The sequence below is a fragment of the Electrona antarctica genome (genome assembly GCF_951216825.1).
Source record: "Electrona antarctica genome assembly, chromosome: 22".
Taxonomy (NCBI): Eukaryota; Metazoa; Chordata; class Actinopteri; order Myctophiformes; family Myctophidae; genus Electrona; species Electrona antarctica.
In genome coordinates this window covers 12,151,201-12,173,057 of record NC_136805.1, presented here as the reverse complement: position 1 = coordinate 12,173,057, position 21,857 = coordinate 12,151,201, and the positions used below count along the sequence as shown (strand labels likewise).

At 45.1% G+C, this 21,857-nt stretch overlaps 1 protein-coding gene across 4 annotated transcripts in view; it reads right to left on the bottom strand.

The window, feature by feature from the left end:
- The window catches only part of LOC306915717 (SH3 and cysteine-rich domain-containing protein 2-like), a 59,307-nt gene that overhangs the window by 1,306 nt on the left and 36,144 nt on the right, over nt 1–21,857 (bottom strand). For 2 of the 4 annotated variants that reach the window (XM_079493256.1, XM_079493259.1), the window contains exons 4-10: nt 11,665–11,749; nt 11,199–11,314; nt 10,922–10,994; nt 10,127–10,182; nt 9,416–9,504; nt 3,159–3,210; nt 153–290 (exon numbers count right to left, since the gene is read on the bottom strand). In XM_079493256.1, the coding sequence (XP_079349382.1) occupies nt 153–290; nt 3,159–3,210; nt 9,416–9,504; nt 10,127–10,182; nt 10,922–10,994; nt 11,199–11,314; nt 11,665–11,749 (609 nt within the window). The remainder of the gene's footprint in view (nt 1–152; nt 291–3,158; nt 3,211–9,415; nt 9,505–10,126; nt 10,183–10,921; nt 10,995–11,198; nt 11,315–11,664; nt 11,750–21,857) is intronic. The other 2 variants (XM_079493258.1, XM_079493257.1) reach the window with 2 other exon arrangements.

Sequence of the window (21,857 nt, the reverse complement as noted above, 5' to 3'; positions counted from 1 at the left end):
ATTTGCATACATTTGCAAATATATTCAACGCTTATGAGTGCATAAAGAGAGTGAGAGAGGGCGAGAGAACGAAAGGCAGATGAGAGGGGTGTGTGTGTGTGTGTGTGTGTGTGTTTGTGCGTGTGTGGGTGCGTGCGTGTGTGCGTGCGTACCTGGGCCTCTTTAACAGTCATCTGGCCCTTCTCTCGGTTCCCTTGGAAACCAGAAGTGACCTTCCATACGCGATCACCGGGTCGAACCCGCTGCACAAAGTTAGCGGGGAAAAAACCAACTTTGTCCCTGCTCTTCCCCTGGTAACACACACACACACACAAACTCTTAGATTTTGACTGATACAATATGAATATTTTAATTTACATACAAACTGTTCTGACCTGAACTGAAACATTTAACACATTTATTTCTAAAATTCCTCTTGCGTTCAAGATGAATATAAACTGTCTTTAGTTTCACCACAACAACAGTTGTTCTGGTGCCATAGAGTGAATCATTACAATTGTCATCCTCCACAAACATTGTTATTCTTCCTGTGGTTATTTCCTCTTCCAGAATAAGCTGTCAGCGCAGCATTGTGATCTGTCTTTGAGAAGCAAATCTATTTTTACCGTGTAGAGAGACAGGAAGGGCAGAGAGAGTGCAGAGACAAGATGGGGGTCGGCCTCGAACCCAGGTCACGCTCACAAGGAGCATATGGTCTGTGCACCAACTGGCTAAGCCACCAGGCACCCCTTGAGAAGCTAATCTGAAGGACGGTACACATAGTACAGCTCAAGATCCCTAAGGTTTCTGTTTTGTTTGTCCCTCCAATTATCCCGAATTATCCCAAATTTTCCATGATCTCAGTTTGCCTTCTACGCAGGGATATAAATCCAGTAAGCTCACAAGTAATGCTTCTAATTTTTAACGTTAACGAAGGACACTGTGCAATGAGAAATTCACTATTTATTCTACACAGTGTTGTTGTTGTTTTTAAGCTTAGACGACAGACTGATTTGTTTTGTCTGTCCTCCATTAGTTCAGTGAATCGTTAAATCATTAAACCTGCCCTGCTCTGATCCTCATGCTGACTGAAGCTTAGTTTATACGTTGTCTGAAATTAAGCAGCCATCATCCTATTGAACTCATCCAAATCTCATTTCTGTCCTCTGAATGTACTGTATACTTACTAGAATGTCGCCGCCCTTCGGGCGGCGAATCCTAGTTCCGTGGGCAGCGCAATGGGAAGAAGGAAATAGCGGGATTTGACAGACTCCACTCCAGTATTGTGCCCTTGACATGTAGTAACGGATGGGTATTATTATTATTTGTTGTATTTTCACATCAAAGGAAATTAATGTAAATGAAAATAAGCAGACATGAAACTGCTGTTTACTGTTTTTGTTTGCTTACAATAAATTACTGTTTTTGGAAACCAAAAGCTGTAGAGAATGGAGCAGAACATACTGTAGTATATTTTTTGGGGGACCTTGACTGCATTATAGTAGGGCTACATTATTTTGGATTGCGGATTGCAGTGACCCCACATTGTTTGTTCGGGAACAATATTTGTAGTTACAATGAGGGCTACATGAGCCGAAGGGAGAGAAACACTTCGCCTCTCTCCAGTCCGTGCATATGGTGCTGGTACGGATCGCATCGCTGACTGACATAAACACACCGTTACAATTCAGAGGCACTTCAATAAGAAAACTCAACTAATAACACTTGTGTGTGTTAATCTGCCCGATGCTGACGTTAGTATATAATGTTTAGATTGTTTTCCTGGCTGAATAACAACGGATCGCATCGCTGACTGACATAAACACTCCAATTCAGAGTCACCCCGCACGCACACACACACAGAATCCATGCGCCTCGGTGCGTCGCAGTTGTCATGTTTCCATGAATTAAACGGGTCGCGCAATTGTCGTGTTTACATTAATGAAACTGGTGGTGCAATTGTCGTGTTTGCATGAATTAAACGGTGTATTTATGTAATCGCGCCGCTGTCCATCCAAGTCCGAATCAGTGTGTGTGTGTCTGTGTGGGACTGTGTGTGTTGTGGAAGACGGGGAACAATGTTGCCAGGGTCGTGAATTGTAAGCGAGTTGTAGTGTGTGTAAGTAGCGTGGTGAAAGGCTTTGTTTCTGGGTCTGTTTGCTTGTTTCTGGGCCTGTTTTGATAGACCTGGCAACAGTGGCCCGTGTGTGTGTGTGTGTGTGTAGTGTTGTGTTCGTGTTGTTCTTCTAATGTGTGTGTGTGTAGCGTGTAACTTCCGGTGTTGCAGAAACATAAAAGCTCTCGTGGGTCACGTGGTTGGCTTTGAGCAAATGGGAGAGGGGATGTAGTGTTGCCAGGTCCGCGTATTGTAAGCGAGTGGTAGTGTGTGTAAGTAGCGTGTTGAATGGCATTGTTTCTGTGCTTGTTGTCATAGACGTGGCAACAAATTAGGCGGGGGTGTCGGTGCTTGTGGCGTGTTTGTGTTTATTATTGATATTGATGTTGTTTGTGAGTCTGGACGGGAGCCGGCTGTAGTGGCAGTGCGATGACAATTTTTACGCGGATGGTGTTCAGTGTGGGCGTGCTGCGCGACATGAGGAGATAGCCGTGGATCGACGCGGAGGGTAAGTCTGTGACGTGTTAGTGTGTTTAGTGGGTTATTGCAGTGTGTGTTGCAGTGTGTCAGACACTCTTGGAGTGACGTAGTAGCTGGTGGCTTTTGTTCCTGGGTTGGGAACAGCGTTTTGGGCACACCTTTTCAATTGTATAATAGATATATCCTATTATCTTTGGATGTCTTTACTTCTGTCCTATTGTTGTCTCTGAATGTCTGTACTCTTGTCCTATATTGCCTCTGAATGTCTTTAGGTCTGTCTCATCTCTAAATGTCTCTCTACTTCCATCCATGTAGTCGATTGAACATCTCTACCCAGATGGGACAGCTTTAACTCGTCCCACATTATCAGATCTGTGTAAGGGCATTTCTGCATGCAAGGGTAGTTTTTAAAGCCCTGCGAACAGAGGCAATAACATTTTATTGACCGGACACGGCATTTAGGAAAATATATTTTTAGGCATTCAAGTGCTACAGTGATGAAACGGGAACTATTGATTTGAACTTTAAGAGCCCAGATGGGCATTTACTGCATTAGATAAGAGTTATAATTTTAATGACCCACCTTCCACCAGTCTTCATTGGAGTCTTCTGTGACTTGAACTCTGTCACCGGGCCTGCAGAGTAGGGAAGGAGGAGAGGTGCATGAGGAGGAGGAAGAGGGGAGAGGAGAGGTGTGAGGAGAGGAGGTCTGCTAGAGGTGAAGGCAGCTATAATGAGATGAGAGGACAGGGAACACGGCTACGAAGGAATTGCTTTTCTGCAAGAAATTATCATCATATCAGCATTTAAATGCAATCCCAAAGACACAACAGATGGAGGCCGTAGGAAACATGCTGATAAGAGGACATAGACAAAAGTGGCATGCACGCACCACCCCCCCCCCCCCCCCCCCCCACACACACACACACACACACACACACACTGTCCTAGAGGTCAGTGAACCACCAAAAACACTAAAACCACAGTCCATCAGGAGGGATGTTTGGACTCAATCTCATTACTTTGCTTTGGCTTCACAGCTCCATCTCACTCCCAACGGTATAATACCTGATGTGGTGTGACACGATGACAACACACAATATGTCTGAATTGTGAAAGAGTGTTGTCCTTTTCTTTAAATGTTCAACTTTATCTACGTGTAAAATCTATTTCAGGGCTAATGTGTGTCTCTGAAACACAGCCAAAGTTTTGCAGAAAAGTGCTGCCTTGTTTGCTGCCTTGTTTGCAGTGCAAACTATAGTGACCCTGACATCAGAAAATATGAATGAGACTGATATAATAGCGGTCAAAGACCGTATGTTTGTGCCAGGCCAATGCTTGCCTGCAAAATGCATCATGGGAATTGTATTCCTAAAATTCCCATGATGAGTGAGGACAGCTGGGGCGAGTGTGTTATAGCCTTCGCGTTTGAGTAAAGACGAGCTGTGATTGGCCAGTGCACTTGCGCAAGGACGCGATGTGATTGGCGAATAGCCACTTTGAGTGGCAGTCGGGGGAAACGCTGAACATGATTTACTATTCGGTCCATATCGGGTGGCAACTCAAACAGGGCTGAGTCGGCTAAGCGAACTTCGCAATATTCGACACGACTCAGGCCCTTTAGCGCGCTCGGTGGTGTGTCTCTCATGGCTCAAGTTCGCTTGAGACGACACCCCTTCGTCGCGGTCTAAAACTGTACTTAGCTGGGTTGTATTATATTGTACTTTCTCGTGCTAAGGACCCCCAAAGTGTATGTATTTGGCCCGAAATGGATCTGAAAAATGACGTGTTGATTAATGTGCATTGTTCCTGTCAAATAAAGAAATAAATAAATAAGAGAAGATTTTTAAAATAATTTATGTTTTTCAAACACACAAATAGCAGAAGTACAAGCTTGCAGTGCTGCACTAAGTGTTTGTTGTTTTGTTGTTTCCATAGCGAAAATCGAAAATGACACAGATGCTTTCAGTTTTAATGGCTTAATACATCAAAGGCATGATAGTGTCTCTCTAAACAGTCTCTCTGTCTTGTTCTATCTTTGTCTGGCATACTTTCTCTCTTACTGGTGCCATTTCTCAAGTACCCGGTAGTTTACACATTTGTAGTGAATTTGTGCATGAATACACAATTTCAATTGATCGATCGTCAATTAATTAGACGTGTGAAGCAGTGTTGCTATTGTACAGTACCTGGCTGTGCAGCATGCCTGTACAGTGTACATTATGCATGAGTCAGGAGAACAGCAGCGCTGCATGGGACCGAGACCCTAGCACGGTACTTTTGCACGCTTAATGCACACGCATACTTCACCCAGCTGGGTGCCTCCCCATCGTCCCACTGAGGAGGCAGATGGCCTGTGTGTGTATGCGGTGTGTGTGTGTGTGTGTGTGGCGCTCTAGCTAGGTACAGTATGCACACCTTCTCTTACGCCTGATTACTCCAGCTATTCTCTTCTACGCACACACACACACACACACACACACACACACACACACACACACACACACACACACACACACACACACACACACACACACACACACACACACACACACACACACACACACACACACACACACACACACAGACACACACACACACACACACACACACACGTCTGATGATGAACTAGACTGCAGTGGAAATCTGTCTTGTACTGAAGGTTCAGATAAAGGATGGGTGAAATGTTGCTGCAATAATCTGGTTTCATTCGTATTGCTTTGTTCCGTTCCTCAGAACGCACGTACTGTACTGTACGCATGCACGCAGGCAGACAGACACGCGGGTGTACGGAAAGGCCTGCCCTGGGTGTATATTATATAAGTTGATCAGTTATTGTTGAGGAGGTGGGGGGGTTAATGTACTGTTATTATACAGTATGTATGTACTGCAGAGCCTAATGTATACTCTAACGGTTAGAGTCTAACCTACACAAAAAGCAACAACAAAGAAAACCTGACGTTTTAGGAAAATAGCTAGGACCCGCTAAATTGTTATTTAGTTAATTTTATTCTTACTCAATCTTACTTACTGAAAACAAATTAAAATAATGTCCTTCTAGAGACCTTCTAATTCACCAACATACTGTACAGGAGTTTCGCTTCACTTCAAAGCACACCAGAGGGCGGATTAGAGTTCCGTCACACATTTGCACAATGTCGCATTAAAGTAAAGAGTTTGCGTTTGCAGTACAGACCTGCACTGGGAATCCTGATGGCTCCGCTGATCTGGGGTCAGATAAAGGTTTGTTTATGTAGACAGTAGGCTACTCTGATTAACCTACCACGTTTATTTAGCTTGTGTAGTGTGAACCTGGCTTAACCTTAAAAGCATTCGTGTCATTTTAGATTTTAGCATTGGATATTCAAAAAATCACACCCGTGTGAAGTAAGTGGTGCAACTCCGTGTGGGAGTCCCTGGGGGGGGGGGGGTTCCAGACCAACAGGAACGCACCCAGGGTGCCGGCCTGATTCCGGCGAGCCGCCCCGTGTCCGAAACGGTTGAGAAATGACAGAGTTACCGTGTGGGGGTCCCTCTACTGTACCCTCCACTGTAGTGTCACTGTACTGTACTTTACTGTACTGGCACACCCGAAATCACCATATATACAGTTAATATGTGCGTGTGTTTGTGTGTGTGTGTTAGGTTGCGCACAGGTGGTGAAAAACAACCATGCTGTTTTCGTGCTCAGACGCACCCAGCCAGCCAGCCACCCACCCACACACATAGTCACTTAAGGAAGTGGTTGCACCACTTAAAAATAGCAGATATATCTGCATTTTTTTGAACATTTTTGAAAAATCTTGAAAGAACTACTGGTTTAGATGGCATTTTTGGAATTGGCCTCATGTTGATGTCCTGACAGAGAGTGAGCCAACGCACGCAGTACACTGCCCCCAGAGAGTGAACCAACGCACGCAGTACACTGCCCCCAGAGAGTGAACCAACGCATGCAGTACACTGCCCCCAGAGAGTGAACCAACGCATGCAGTACACTGCCCCCAGAGAGTGAGCCAACGCATGCAGTACACTGCCCCCAGAGAGTGAACCAACGCATGCAGTACACTGCCCCCAGAGAGTGAACCAACGCATGCAGTACACTGCCCCCAGAGAGTGAACCAACGCATGCAGTACACTGCCCCCAGAGAGTGAGCCAACGCATGCAGTACACTGCCCCCAGAGAGTGAACCAACGCACGCAGTACACTGCCCCCAGAGAGTGAACCAACGCATGCAGTACACTGCCACCAGACAGAGAGTGAACCAACGCACGCAGTACACTGCCCCCAGAGAGTGAACCAACGCATGCAGTACACTGCCCCCAGACAGAGAGTGAACCAACGCATGCAGTACACTGCCCCCAGAGAGTGAACCAATGCATGCAGTACACTGCCCCCAGAGAGTGAGCCAACGTACGCAGTACACTGCCCCCAGAGAGTGAGCCAACGTATGCAGTACACTGCCCCCAGAGAGTGAACCAATGCATGCAGTACACTGCCCCCAGAGAGTGAACCAATGCATGCAGTACACTGCCCCCATAGAGTGAACCAATGCATGCAGTACACTGCCCCCAGAGAGTGAACCAACGCATGCAGTACACTGCCCCCAGAGAGTGAACCAATGCATGCAGTACACTGCCCCCAGAGAGTGAACCAACGCATGCAGTACACTCCCCCAGAGAGTGAGCCAACGCATGCAGTACACTGCCCCCAGAGAGTGAACCAACGCACGCAGTACACTGCCCCCAGAGAGTGAACCAACGCATGCAGTACACTGCCCCCAGACAGAGAGTGAACCAACGCACGCAGTACACTGCCCCCAGAGAGTGAACCAACGCATGCAGTACACTGCCCCCAGACAGAGAGTGAACCAACGCATGCATGCAGTACACTGCCCCCAGAGAGTGAACCAACGCATGCAGTACACTGCCCCCAGACAGAGAGTGAACCAACGCATGCAGTACACTGCCCCCAGAGAGTGAACCAACGCACGCAGTACACTGCCCCCAGACAGAGAGTGAACCAACGCATGCAGTACACTGCCCCCAGAGAGTGAACCAACACATGCAGTACACTGCCCCCAGACAGAGAGTGAACCAACGCACGCAGTACACTGCCCCCAGACAGAGAGTGAACCAACGCATGCAGTACACTGCCCCCAGAGAGTGAACCAACACATGCAGTACACTGCCCCCAGAGAGTGAACCAACACATGCAGTACACTGCCCCCAGACAGAGAGTGAACCAACGCATGCAGTACACTGCCCCCAGAGAGTGAACCAACGCATGCAGTACACTGCCCCCAGACAGTGAACCAACGCACGCAGTACACTGCCCCCAGACAGAGAGTGAACCAACGCATGCAGTACACTGCCCCCAGACAGAGAGTGAACCAACGCACGCAGTACACTGCCCCCAGACAGAGAGTGAACCAACGCACGCAGTACACTGCCCCCAGACAGAGAGTGAACCAACGCACGGAGTACACTGCCCCCAGACAGAGAGTGAACCAACGCATGCAGTACACTGCCCCCAGACAGAGAGTGAACCAACGCATGCAGTACACTGCCCCCAGAGAGTGAACCAACGCACGCAGTACACTGCCCCCAGACAGAGAGTGAACCAACGCATGCAGTACACTGCCCCCAGACAGAGAGTGAACCAACGCATGCAGTACACTGCCCCCAGAGAGTGAACCAACGCACGCAGTACACTGCCCCCAGACAGCGAGTGAGCCAACGCATGCAGTACACTGCCCCCAGACAGAGAGTGAACCAACACATGCAGTACACTGCCCCCAGACAGAGAGTGAACCAACGCATGCAGTACACTGCCCCCAGACAGAGAGTGAACCAACGCATGCAGTACACTGCCCCCAGACAGAGAGTGAACCAACGCATGCAGTACACTGCCCCCAGAGAGTGAACCAACGCACGCAGTACACTGCCCCCAGACAGAGAGTGAACCAACGCATGCAGTACACTGCCCCCAGAGAGTGAACCAACGCACGCAGTACACTTCCCCCAGACAGAGAGTGAACCAACGCATGCAGTACACTGCTCCCAGATAGCCTAGTAGCCAAAAAGTGAACCCGGACATGTTGAGTACACCAACGTTTTATGTTAGAAATGTTTAGTATGGGTCCCCAGCATGTAGAAACTGCCGGATGCTAACTTGCATATGTTGAGCAATTTTCATAATTGGCATAATATGTGACCATACCATTAACAACCTATAGAAGGCAAAATATTCAAAATTTCATCATGCTTTATCTAGCATGTGATGTGTCATACTAGGGGGTTTTCATGATGCTGAATCCATTCCAAGCATTAGTTTTGCAAAAAAAACACTCATTGGGCTTAAAACGGCCATGCCCAAATGTGCTGACATCATCAATTTGTGATGACGGCATTGGCCGTTTTTGTCATGTCCGGGTTCACAATGGGGCTCTATGGGCTGGCTACTAGACTAAGACAGAGAGTGAACCAACGCATGCAGTACACTGCCCCCAGAGAGTTGAGTTGAGTACAATGAACCACAATGGAAACAAGCCTGTGTTATCCTTTTAGCAGAGCTTTTTTCTGTTATCAAACATGTTGATGAAGTATACAATCAGTCAAACCACCTTCATGAGGACTGCGAGTGAGCACACAGAAGGCTGGTAAAGAGACACACAAACAGGGCTGGACAGCAGGTAAAACGTCTATGGAGGCTTTGACGGCCCACCGATGCGACCGGCAGCCCACCGGGATTTGTCCCAGTATGCCAGATGGCCAGTACCCCCCCCCCCCCCCCTCCCCCCCACACACACACACACACAGCTTGTATTGAGCATGACTGACTGTAGTTCCAAGTCATTTTTCTCCTGGGGCAGAAACTTGTAGAGTGCCGCGTAGGTATGGATGGAACTGATCTCCACGCGCCTCGATGTCTGGAGAGAGAGAGAGCGGGAGAGAGAGGAGAGAGAGAGAAATTGAGACCAGTGAACTGTATCTTATGAATTGAAAGGCCTTTTTGAAGGGAAAAAATGATTTTTTTTGTTGTTATATAGAGTGTTTTCCGCTTGGCTTCATCCAAAAGAGTATAGAGAATTTTATAATATAACAGTGCACGTGGTTCGAAGGCTAGAAAGACTGTGTAATGTAACTTCATTCAAAATGGATTAAATACACAAAAAAAGCCAAAACTGGTTTCCATTGTGGTCCATTATAAAACATACAGTACCCAACTATACAAAAAACACAATCGTAAATACTAATATATATACAGCTGAGAACAGCTTAACTGTTAAGCCGTGTCTTCAAAAGCTCAGTTCGGTGACAGTCAGTGTGAACGTTATACAGCAATATTTTGAGTACAAAATGACAGGCATCATGGTATGGCTAAAAAGGAAACGCTCGTCTTCGCGGCTCATGACTCAGAAATTTATTTCACCAGTGGCAGAGGATGAAACATGAGGAGTGTGACAGAGGATAAAAGGGGAGAGGGGGATGAGGGTGGAGAACGAGAAAGAGAGAGAGAAAGCGAGAGAGGGGAATGCTGACTATACACACCTTCAGGCTTACCCTGTCCTCCGAATCAGCCTTCTCACTTTCAGGAGGGGTTAGAGCTGGAGAGACACAAATACAGAGAGAGGGGAGAGGGTTGCAGGAGAGGCAGAGAGAGTTTGCATGACAGAAAATGTGTGAAAGACAGAGAGTGACGGACAGACAGGAGAGGGGGGGGGGAGAGAGGGAGAGAGAGGGAGAGAGAGTGAGAGACGTCTTATCACTTTGTGAATAGCAAGTCAAAGACAAGGTCACAGAAAGCATTAGCAGCGCACGGATGATTCTGTCTCATGGGACTGCAGAGAGAAAAGTAGAGAGAGAGAGGGCACACGCACGGGCACACGTCACACACCCACAGGCAACACCCATAGCTCTCTCTCTCTCCCTTGCATGAAATACCGTACTTTGACATTTTGAATTGCAGTGGGCCGTTTGTCTCCATTGGGCACGCGTCCTATTGTGAGGATGGGATGTGTCCCTTGGTTTTGTTGCAGGTCTCATTCTGTTATCTTTGGAACCACCATCTGTTCTCATTTGCAGTGTTTAATGCCAATACTGGGTGTGTCAGGAAATCAATAACGGTGGGTGTTGTTTACTGATTGTGGACAAGAAAGTACATTTACTTGAGTAATGTACTTTACGTAGTATAAAGTTTGCATTCTTCCATTTGTACACTCAGAATTATGGGGGTTCCTGAAATAAAAAAAGATTGAGAACCACTGCTATTGACCTGAGTATTTATCCCGAACTGCTGCTGTAGCTTAGCCAATAACAGAGCCACAATGAGAAAATTACACTCACTTCCTGGAATAGGTTCCTCTTCAGCTATTGGCTCATGGCTTTCTAGGTGATCCTCAATTTGTTCGGCCTCCTCCTTTTGTTCCGCAGAGTAGAAGAGCAGAGATGAAAGTGGGGTGATAAGAATGTACAATATTAAAATATAAGATCTGATGTGTTTATGAAAATAATTGAAGGAGCATACAAAGATGCAACCGGGGACAATTTATTCAATGCAATGTCCGCAGAAGTTTAGCAAAAAATGTGTGTGTGTGTATGTGTGGGTGGGGGGGGGTTGTACCTCCTCGTGACAAGGTGATTCAGAGATGCTACTGAAGCTAGATCGACTCATCTGAGCCAGCGATGTCCCATAGCGCAATGCCTCGTACACAGGGTCAACGCTACCCTTACCTGCCTCTGCACACACGCACACACACACACACACACACACACACACACACGTGCACACACACATGCATAAAGAAGACACACACACAAGGCATGAGAGGTAATTAAACAGTGTATACATAATGTCCTAAATGACACCCACTACCAAAAAACACACACACACACACACACACACACACACACACACACACACACACACACACACACACACACACACACACACACACACACACACACACACACACACACACACACACACACACACACACACACACACACACACACACACACACACAGTGGTGGATGTCACAGCAATCTGTCACGTGGAGATATCCAGCGCTGGAGGTGGTCTCACTCACCTTGGGCAGCAGGCACCTCTGTAACCACCCCCAATGGATCACTGGTCAGCAGAGGAGAGCTGAAGTTTCGCCTAAAGGCCCCCGTCTGTGACACACACACACACACACACACACACACACACACACACACACACACACACACACACACACACACACACACACACACACACACACACACACACAGACATTCAGATACACAGACAGGAAGACGATGGGAGAACAGAGAAGGAACAAAGGAGGATAAATGTAATTTGAGGCTGAAATATGAATCCAACTTCCTCTTTTCCCTTGTTCCTGTCATTGTAAGACAATAGTATTGTGGCTTTCCTGGCGTGTGCGTGCGTGCGTGCGTGCGTGCGTGCGTGCGTGCGTGCGTGCGTGCGTGCGTGTCCACGATGCTGTCACTGTATGGCTGCTCAGTGCTGGCTAGAGACAGGCTACTGGGCAAGCAGAGAGGTGGAATGCTGTGCTAGCATGCTGCTAACTGATGAGTTACTGTAGTTGGGTTGCTTTATCTGCTGTATATATATAAGGGCTTAAATTGGAAAGAAATCAGCATTGCGATACCAATTCTATATGAATTTTCAGGTCATCACCATTCACATTATCCCTGTTAATCCCGACGCTTTGCTCACTTGCAACTACATTATTCCATGTCCTGAAGATCCACAGACCTTTTAATAGGCCTAGTGTCAACCGAAGCAGAATAGGGACAGAACCTTCTTTCCTTTTTGTTGAACAAATGTAGCCTATAATGACTTCCCCAAAATAGGGACACCAGGCTGAAAGTCGTTAATTATTGTGCATTTTGGTTGCCAGTGTGACACCAGGGCTGTTTTTTTGGGCAGAGAGTCATAATCCCAAACATCACCAGACAGTTAGACTCTGGCTGGCCATCATGTCCTCTCTCTGACCTTGATTTCTTGTCATTATCCTATTTACAGTAAATATAGCACGAAAAAACTGAAAAGTAATACAATCAGATATAGAATCTGAACACATACAAGGGTTTGTGTTCACTGTGTCTTGGATCTCATTTTCTCCTTTGGGAAAGATGCGTATAGCGACCCAATCTGCACAGAGGAATTCATAAGTAATGCATGACAAGTTATCTGTCTTTTTATAAAGACAAATCATTTAATCTCAGGAACATTATGTATGTTGGTGGCCAAATAACCTTTGAATCACATGTTACTCCTTGCCAGGTTCCGAGGATGATTTGCAACCTCTGTACAAACATGTTGACAGATAGACTAATAGTCCTATTTATTGTAAACAATGTCTGGAAACAACATTTCCCTTTGATGTAGCACTTTAATCGTATGACCGTAACATGGTTCAAAGGTAGAGGACAGACAGTAGCAGAGTTCTGGATCTTTATTAGGGATGTCCCGATACACTTTTTTCGTTCCCGATCCGATCCCGATACCACAATTTCTGTGTTAGCCGATACAGAATACCGATACCAGTGTTGTGATCTTGTGTTATGTCTATAGCTATCTAGCTATATATCTTGTGTTGTGTTTATAGCAGACTCCTCGCTCAAATGTGCACTTGCAGTTTGGGGCAACTCGAAAGCAAACTCCACCGATACTTTTCCAATACGAATACAGTATCGGAACATCTCTATAATCTTTATCTAACATAAATTCCACTCAAGCTGCTTGCCCTGTGCGGGGACAGTGGGGGGTATCAATTTACAATTTATAGACATTTAGTACACACTCTTATCCAGAGTGACTTACAAGTATACGAGATCAGAATGTGCAGAGTAAGCATGGACTCTAATAAACAAGGTAAATCATCAAAGTGCAGAGAGAGCAGTGTAGCGCCTCAAAGAAAGTAGGATACTACATAATAAACAATGAACCTACAGTAGCATCTGTCTAAACAACATGCTATGTTGTTACATACAGTACATGTGTTGATGTTCACTTATTCCTAATTGGTCATGGTCAGGTCACTGTTGTGGAATCTTTCTTAAAAATTCACCACACTGTACTTGCTCCACTCTTTACCCCCCGCTACACCAAATCCCTTCACCGGAAATAGCCGATCTACATGATCACAGCACATCGCCACTCACAACTATTTGCGAGCTTGTAGATTGGCTATTTCCTGCGAATGCCCCCCAGAACATATTAGGGATTCTAGGTTTCAAGTGGTTAAAGTTGAATACAACATGTACATGTGATAAAGCGTATATCTATTCTACGTCCAAGCATAGACATGGTAACGCCCCGCCTGCCTCTGATTGGCCTACCGACCCTACCGACACTGCCCTTTTAGCCCGTCTAGCCCCCATGGTCTCACCAGACTATCCTCCGATACGCGAGGTTACTCCGTGGTGGGAAATAATACAAGTACAAGAGAATGGCAGCTTTATTGGCACGCGCGACAGTAACTTGTAACTTAAATTTTTGTAGAAGAGGCAAACTAATAACTAAACTAAACTTGTGCCGTTTGCTTTGATTGAATGTACTATGGTTGGTTTTGGCTGTGTTCTAAATTAAAGTGTTAGTGTTAAACTAAATACTATTATACTGTACTAAAAAAGATAAAGATCAGGGGAAAAGAGAATGTTTTACAGTACAATAATGTTTACACATGTATGTATACAAATAAACAGGCCAACGGCATAAACAATATTAGTTTGCCTCTTCTACAAAAATAAAGTTACTGTCACGCGTGCCAAGCTCTTGCATTAGCCTATATCGTACTTGTATTATTTATTTATTTCCCACCACGGAGTAACCTCGCAGCAGACTATCCAGCATGTATCCTCCACCTCGGAGGAAAGTCTGGTGCGGCTGGCAGTCGGTAGGCCAATCAGAGGCAGGCGGGGCGTTACCATGTCTATGCTCGGACACACACACACACACACACACACACACACACACACACACACACACACACACACACACACACACACACACACACACACACACACACACACACACACACACACACACACACACACACACACACACACACACACACACACAAACCAGCCACTTCTACGCGGCTTACCACATAGACTAATATCTAATATCATTCCCTGGTAGAGTTGAACTGAGTTTGAAGTCTTGGTGCACTAGGGTACATGTCCAATGAAAACAAATCTGTCATCACCACAGGCAAAAGTGGACCCGATATTGGTGGGTGACTGTTCAGGGACCCATGAAGGATTGGCCATTCTACAAATTGCTAAAGTCATTCCAAAGTCAAATAATACTTTGTGGCACAGAATCACAGAGGGACTCTTGTGGCTGCATTTAGTAATGTAACACTGGACTCTATAGAGAGAAGTCACTCATGATAATATCACTAGTATTCTACCCTGGGCCCTGTGTATCCTCTGGTCCCAGAGATACCTTCCAACCCTCCACAGTCAGCAGGTTCATATACAGGATCACTTGGAACTTTTCCACAGATCTTACTCTCAAAATGCAGAGTTTGCAGGCAAGAATGTTTGCTGTCTTTAATGCCAAACCCCCAAAACTCCTTTTAGAATAGTATGACGGTTATGTGATTCATTCAGAGGGCTGTAGAATTAAGTTCGGACTCGAGAGTCGAGATCGTATCTTGTCTTGGACCAGATGACTTTTCCGCAAGGTTGGCTAATGCAGCTTTTACAGATTTACTGTCAATATTCTTCTTCTCTAGTCTTTGGTTCATTCAGAGATTTTGCTTAGAGGGTTACACTACTAATATAGGATTGATGTTATTACTTAATTATTTGAGCAATTTAAGCAGGACAATATTTTTTTACAACATACTAGTGGGGTAATTACATATTTTGAACACAGACCTACGTAAATACGTCTAATTATCTCATCATCATTTGAGCTTGGCTTCAGAAGGCTGGTAATTATTTTGCCCATTTTGGAACTCCAAGAAGATGACACTTCTTAAAACTATCAACATTAATCTGTATTCCACTCATAATAATGACCTCAAGGTCGCAGCAGCAAGTTCTCTGAGGACAAAATTGCTTCATACTCGATTTGGCTCCGCTTTAAACTGACTGCAGAACATTAGACCCCAGCCACTGTATACAGCACTAGAGCGGTAATTGTGTGACCTGGATCTGATTGTGGAAATACAAAGAGTTTCTGACCAGTCACCCACAATTGTCACATTTCTGTCTCTGGTGGCGTTCGCCTAGTCAGAAAGTCTCAGAGATGCAAGAACTGCCGATGCAAACTACGGCAAGGCAATGTGTTGTTTACTTTCTCCCCAGTGATGTCATTTTGTTCTCATTCCCTAGCCGAACTTAGTTTCGGCAAGAAGTAAGCTGCAGCTGCAGCATTTATGTGCTATGGCAGAATATCCACACCCACTTGGGAGAAATATTGTCTGGAGTAATTATCTTTACAGGGATTTTTTTTCTTGCCAAACAGTATTACGTCAAGACCGACACCAGGGGGAGGTGAGACCAATTCAAGATTTATCTGCCTCTATCCCATAAAGCAGGCAGCTCTCCTACAAGTATACTATTTACGTTTAGCAGACCTAACTATGAGATAAACCACATGCTATCTAAATATCATTACATTGGAACTATAAGAGCGGCTGCGGCAGTGGCTCAGGAGGTAGAGCAGGTTGTCCAATGATCCCTGGATCGGCGGTTCGAATCCCGGCTCCTCCTGTCCACATGTCGAATTGTCCTTGGGCAAGACACTGAACCCTACATTGCCTCCAATGAGAAGTGGGAAGTGAGGACGCTGGCATCATCTCCCAATGTATGAATGAATGAACCATTGTAAAGCGCTTTGAGCACTTGGAAAAGCGCTATAAAAATGTAATTCATTATAAGATGGATAACTATGAGATAAATGGTAATGATAAGTGGTAGCACCACTTCACTCTCCCTGGAGTCTGAACTTCTGAAGAGTTGAGTCTTCAGGCTAGGCCTACTCCATCCATCCATTCATCTAACTCAGTGGTTTTCAACCAGTGGTCTGGGGACCACCAGCGGTCCTTGAGGAGGTTCCAGGTGGTCCCCAGCTAAGTGATGGGAACTATTGAGTGTAAAATGAAACCAAATGGACCCTCCCGGGTCCATTTGGTTTAATTTTTCACTCTCAAGAGTTAACTTGACTTGACATATTCCTGTAGGCTCCTAGGTGGAGCATAGGGCCGCAATCACACCCCGCCATCGGACTCTGTTTTGAGCAGTTTTCTTCAGCTGGGCCCACGATAGTCTGGTCGTCTTTGCCTCACTCTCCACTGATCTTCTCCAGGTCTGTTTTGGCCTTCCCACTTTTCTTTTACCCTGTGGATTCCAGTCCAGTACGTGCTTGCCTAGTGATGTTGTAAGTAGGTTTTCGGAGGGTATGTCCAATCCACCCCCACTTTCTCTTCTTCACATCCTGGCTGATGGAGTTTTGGTTGGTTTTCTCCAACAGGCTGGCATTTGATATTTTATCTAGATCAGCTATTTTCACTAGGGTCCCGGGGAGACGTCACATTTGACTCCTTTGGCTCTCGAGCTAAACGGTTTAGGAACCGCTGATTTAACCAACCAAGTATACAGTAGCACTCTTCTCTGCATCCACCCATCCATCCACCCATGCAGCACTCTGTTCTCCCTCCCTCCACCCATGCAGCACTCTGTTCTCCCTCCCTCCACCCATCCATCCACCCATGCAGCACTCTGTTCTCCCTCCCTCCACCCATCCATCCACCCATGCAGCACTCTGTTCTCCCTCCACCCATCCATCCAGCACTCTGTTCTCCCTCCACCCATCCATCAGCACTCTGTTCTCCCTCCATCCACCCATCCAGCACTCTGTTCTCCCTCCACCCATCCATCCAGCACTCTGTTCTCCCTCCACCCATCCATCAGCACTCTGTTCTCCCTCCACCCATCCATCAGCACTCTGTTCTCCCTCCATCCACCCATCCAGCACTCTGTTCTCCCTCCACCCATCCATCCAGCACTCTGTTCTCCCTCCACCCATCCATCAGCACTCTGTTCTCCCTCCACCCATCCATCCAGCACTCTGTTCTCCCTCCACCCATCCATCAGCACTCTGTTCTCCCTCCACCCATCCATCAGCACTCTGTTCTCCCTCAACCCATCCATCCAGCACTCTGTTCTCCCTCCACCCATCCATCCAGCACTCTGTTCTCCCTCCACCCATCCATCCACCCACCCATGCAGCAATGTTCTGTGCCTCCACCCATCCATCCACCCATGCAGCACTCTGTTCTCCCTCCACCCATCCATCCTGCACTCTGTTCTCCCTCCATCCATCCACCCACCCATGCAGCGCTCTTCTGTGCCTCCACCCATCCATTCACCCATGCAGCGCTAGCCGCTCCGTGCCTCCTGGCCATGGATGTATTGCTGCTGGCTGTCCCACAGTGCTGTGACCTTTCCACTGCGGTGAGAACTGCGGAGTCACTCCATCTGCTCTGGCATGTGTTGAAAATTCATCTCTTTAAGGAACAATTCAGTTCACCCGCGGCCCGTCCCCTCCTCCCCCCCTTCCTCCTCCTCCTCTTTCTCCTCCTCCTCCTCCTCCTCCATTTACCTTTGTCCTCTAGTCTACAGGAACCCAATCCAATTCCTTTATCTTCCTGTCTTTTATTTAATGACTGTCACTGTGGATAAGAACTACCGTAAATAAGCAATAGCTTTAATGTAGCTGCGGTTTAGATGATTCTACATGGAATGGAGTCTGGACAGTTCACTTTAATAACCTTGTTTTCATTTCATCATCAAATTACAAAATTTGCAAAACAGCAGATATACAACGCATCTTCTCGCGATACCAATCAAATCCATTTTTTTGTGGTTACGTGTGTTACGTATTTAACCACTGAAAAGTATTAACTAAAGCATGTGACTAAATAATAACTACATTGGATCCATTGGAAAGCCGGTTATTCTCTCCAGTTCCTGAAAACTACAAGGTAGCGACAATATGTAGTTTAAGAAATGTGACTTATAGGGTTAAGGTTATGGTTATAACTTATAGGGTTAAGGTTATGGTTATAGGGTTAAGGTTATGGTTATAGGGTTAAGGTTAGACTCTCCAAATAATGCAATCAGATTACTTATACACATACAGTACACTAGGCTATAGCTATACGGATTAATTCCTGTCATCGCTTGTCAACATGGTGGACCCTCTTGTAAACAAGTGTAATGCTTAATTGGGTCGTCCACTCACAGTTAACAGTCTTTGTATTGAGTTTGTGCTTGAAATGTACTGTAATTCTGCAAACTGTTTGCAATCAATCAATTGCAAACAATCAATCAATCAAAAAGACAATCACTTATTTTGTGTGCATAACTCAGCTAGTAGGACAAAGACACAGCGGAACAGACAGCAGAAAAAGAGGGAGAGAGAGGGTGAAATCAACCAATGCACCAATCCAGACCAATTCTACTTCTCCATCATTCATTTCGTCTCTGTCGGGTGGAAACCTCATGTCCAAAATGGTTACTTTTCAGGATAAAAATTCACACTTTAATGCTTTTGTGTGACGCCATAGTATATGATCAAGTAGGGCATTCATTTATGAAGAAAACACAAACAAACAATGGAGATATGAAGTTTCTGCCCAACAGCAACGATATGCTACATCCCACTGAGTGTGTGGGTTAGATGACAAACCACATCCTAATCAGTCCTGCCCTGCATTTAATGAGGCAGCCTCAAATGTGAGCCAAATACCTTCTGGTCACAAAACTGGACAGCCACACAAGTGCCCCTCATCTGAGCTTAGTTCATTCAGCACTTTGTGCTAATTAGGTGTTTCAAAGGACATGCAAAGTGAAAACGGCAATAAGTGGAGCTTTGATTCTACAGTAAAAACTGTCACAATTTTGTGTTTAGTGTAGTGTTTTTTATGTATCCAAATAGATCTTTATGGTTCAATTTTGTTCCATTTATACTCTCAGAGTTGCAAATGGGTGTGACAAAGCATCTCTGAGCAGTCTTTATTTATTTTGTATTCAATTGCTACAGTTCTTGGTTTCCATAACCTTGATGAGATTGTCTGTCAGGAACATGAATCTATGCAAGGTCTATGAGACTCACAATAATGGCTGGCTATATCATTCACAGTGAAATTATGTGCCTGTCATTCAAGAGCGATTCAAGATTGAAAGGGGTTTATTTGTCACTCACTCATGGTGCGACAGGTTCTCTGTTACAACAGCAATACAATAACGACTAAGTAATAAAGATAATACTGGATGTAAGAAAAAGAAAAAAATAGAAGCTTAAGAATAAAAATACAAAAAAGTATAGTATAGTATAGTATAGTATAGTATAGTATAGTATAGTAATGTGAAATATACAGAATATCATTGTTGCTGTGTTACCAATTCACTGCCAAAACAGCAGCGGTAGATTCATTATACAGGTGACAGAGTGCAGAGTGGGCTGTCTGGGGGATGTCTGGGGTTGTACCAGTTCACCTCATAGACACACTGACCTGAGATCAGCATTGTCTCTTTTCTGTTACCATTGTAAACATTTGTACCCATGTTGGACTATGATGTGAAGTGGCGTATACGTGTGTTCTGAGTTTCATGGCCCAAATGTGATCACCAAGGGGGTTATATGTGTTTTATTATAATTGTCCTACTGAGTAGTAGAAACGCCTCTGCAAAACCTGAGACAGATGCTTTTAAAATTGTCCATAAAAAACATATACTTTTCTTTGCTTTCAGTTTCATCCTCATCTTTACTCTTCTTCTTCTTCTTCTCCAAAACTGTGCCCCCCTGGTTAGTCCAGACTGGCAGACAAGTTCAACAGATGCAGTTAACTGCATGCCAACTAGTTTGGTTGTCCACAACTGCCAGTCCCACCCCTGACAGCTTTGTCATCATGACACTCATAACAATTAAATAAGTCTTAATACACAATGTTATTTGTTTAGTTTTTTAAAACATAAACCAGGCACCCTATGCTTGCTCTGGCCACCCATATAACCTGGTATCTAGGAAGCTATTCTTATTCTGCTTCCATCCTACCTATGTGAAAACCCACCTCTTCAGACTCCACCATGGCCCGTAGCACTTGCCCTAGCCTAGCCCCTTAGATAGCACATTATGTAGACTTAGATAGTATTTTAAACAGACTTATAGCTTGTTACGTAGACAGCTCTAGAATTGCATTTTATGTAGTCATAGCACTTTATAGTACACATGTATAATATATTATATAGTATAGTATAGTATGTATAGTTTACATAGATACTCCACTGTTACGTTCTTAGTTTACGCATGATTCATGATAACTACTTTTTTATATATGTGATGTAATTTTGTTATTGCTTAATGTAAATCGCTCTGGATTAAGAGCGTCTGCTAAATGCCTAAATTGTAAATTGTAAATTGTATAAAAGTACTGAGCACTAGGCTATGTTGCCACTGCCAGAACTTGTCTATGCTTTCTGTACAGAGACAGCAAAAAAGGCAGTTTCTGGAATGTGTTGAGGAACGATTTAAAAGTTGCTGAATTAATTACGCTAAATGCTTTTAAAATGAATTAGACCAGAAGACCTGCAGGCAGCGTCTTTTGGATGTCATTAAATTTACATTTTAGTCGCCAATATTGCAATTCGCTCTGCATTTAATGTAATTCTACCCTGTAATTTATTTTTATCTTCCTGGAACTACTAAATTATTTGGAAGTATTTGTGGTGCTGCCTGCATGTCTTGGCTAGATATCCTTGAAAAGTCGAATCTTGATCTCAAATGGGCCTTTTTCTCCTTGTTAAATAAAATGGAAAGGGAGTATTTTCTGGGACATTACTGTACAGCTTCTACTGGCTGCTCAGATGGCTTTTAGGGTTAGGAGTTAAGTGTCTTGCTCAGTGGCACTTCGACACAGGGACGAATAGTTTTCATAATCCCCCCCCCCTCCCCAATGATTGCAGGCTATAGTCCTGTCCGCCTCGGCAGGTTCTGTCTCACTCACACTCTCTCCAACAGACATCCTCAGCCACGCTCCAAAAGTGGCATCAACTGTCACTCACAACGGACTTTTTCGCTTCTAAACCCCTTGCTTTTCCCTGTGACGGTCACTCAGTCTCAGCAATAAGGTGAAACAGAACACAAAGATGAGTAGCCTATTTATTTTTAACACGCAGCACCTCTCTCTCTCTCTCTCTCTCTCTCTCTCTCTCTCTCTCTCTCTCTCTCTCTTCTCTCTCTCTCTCTCTC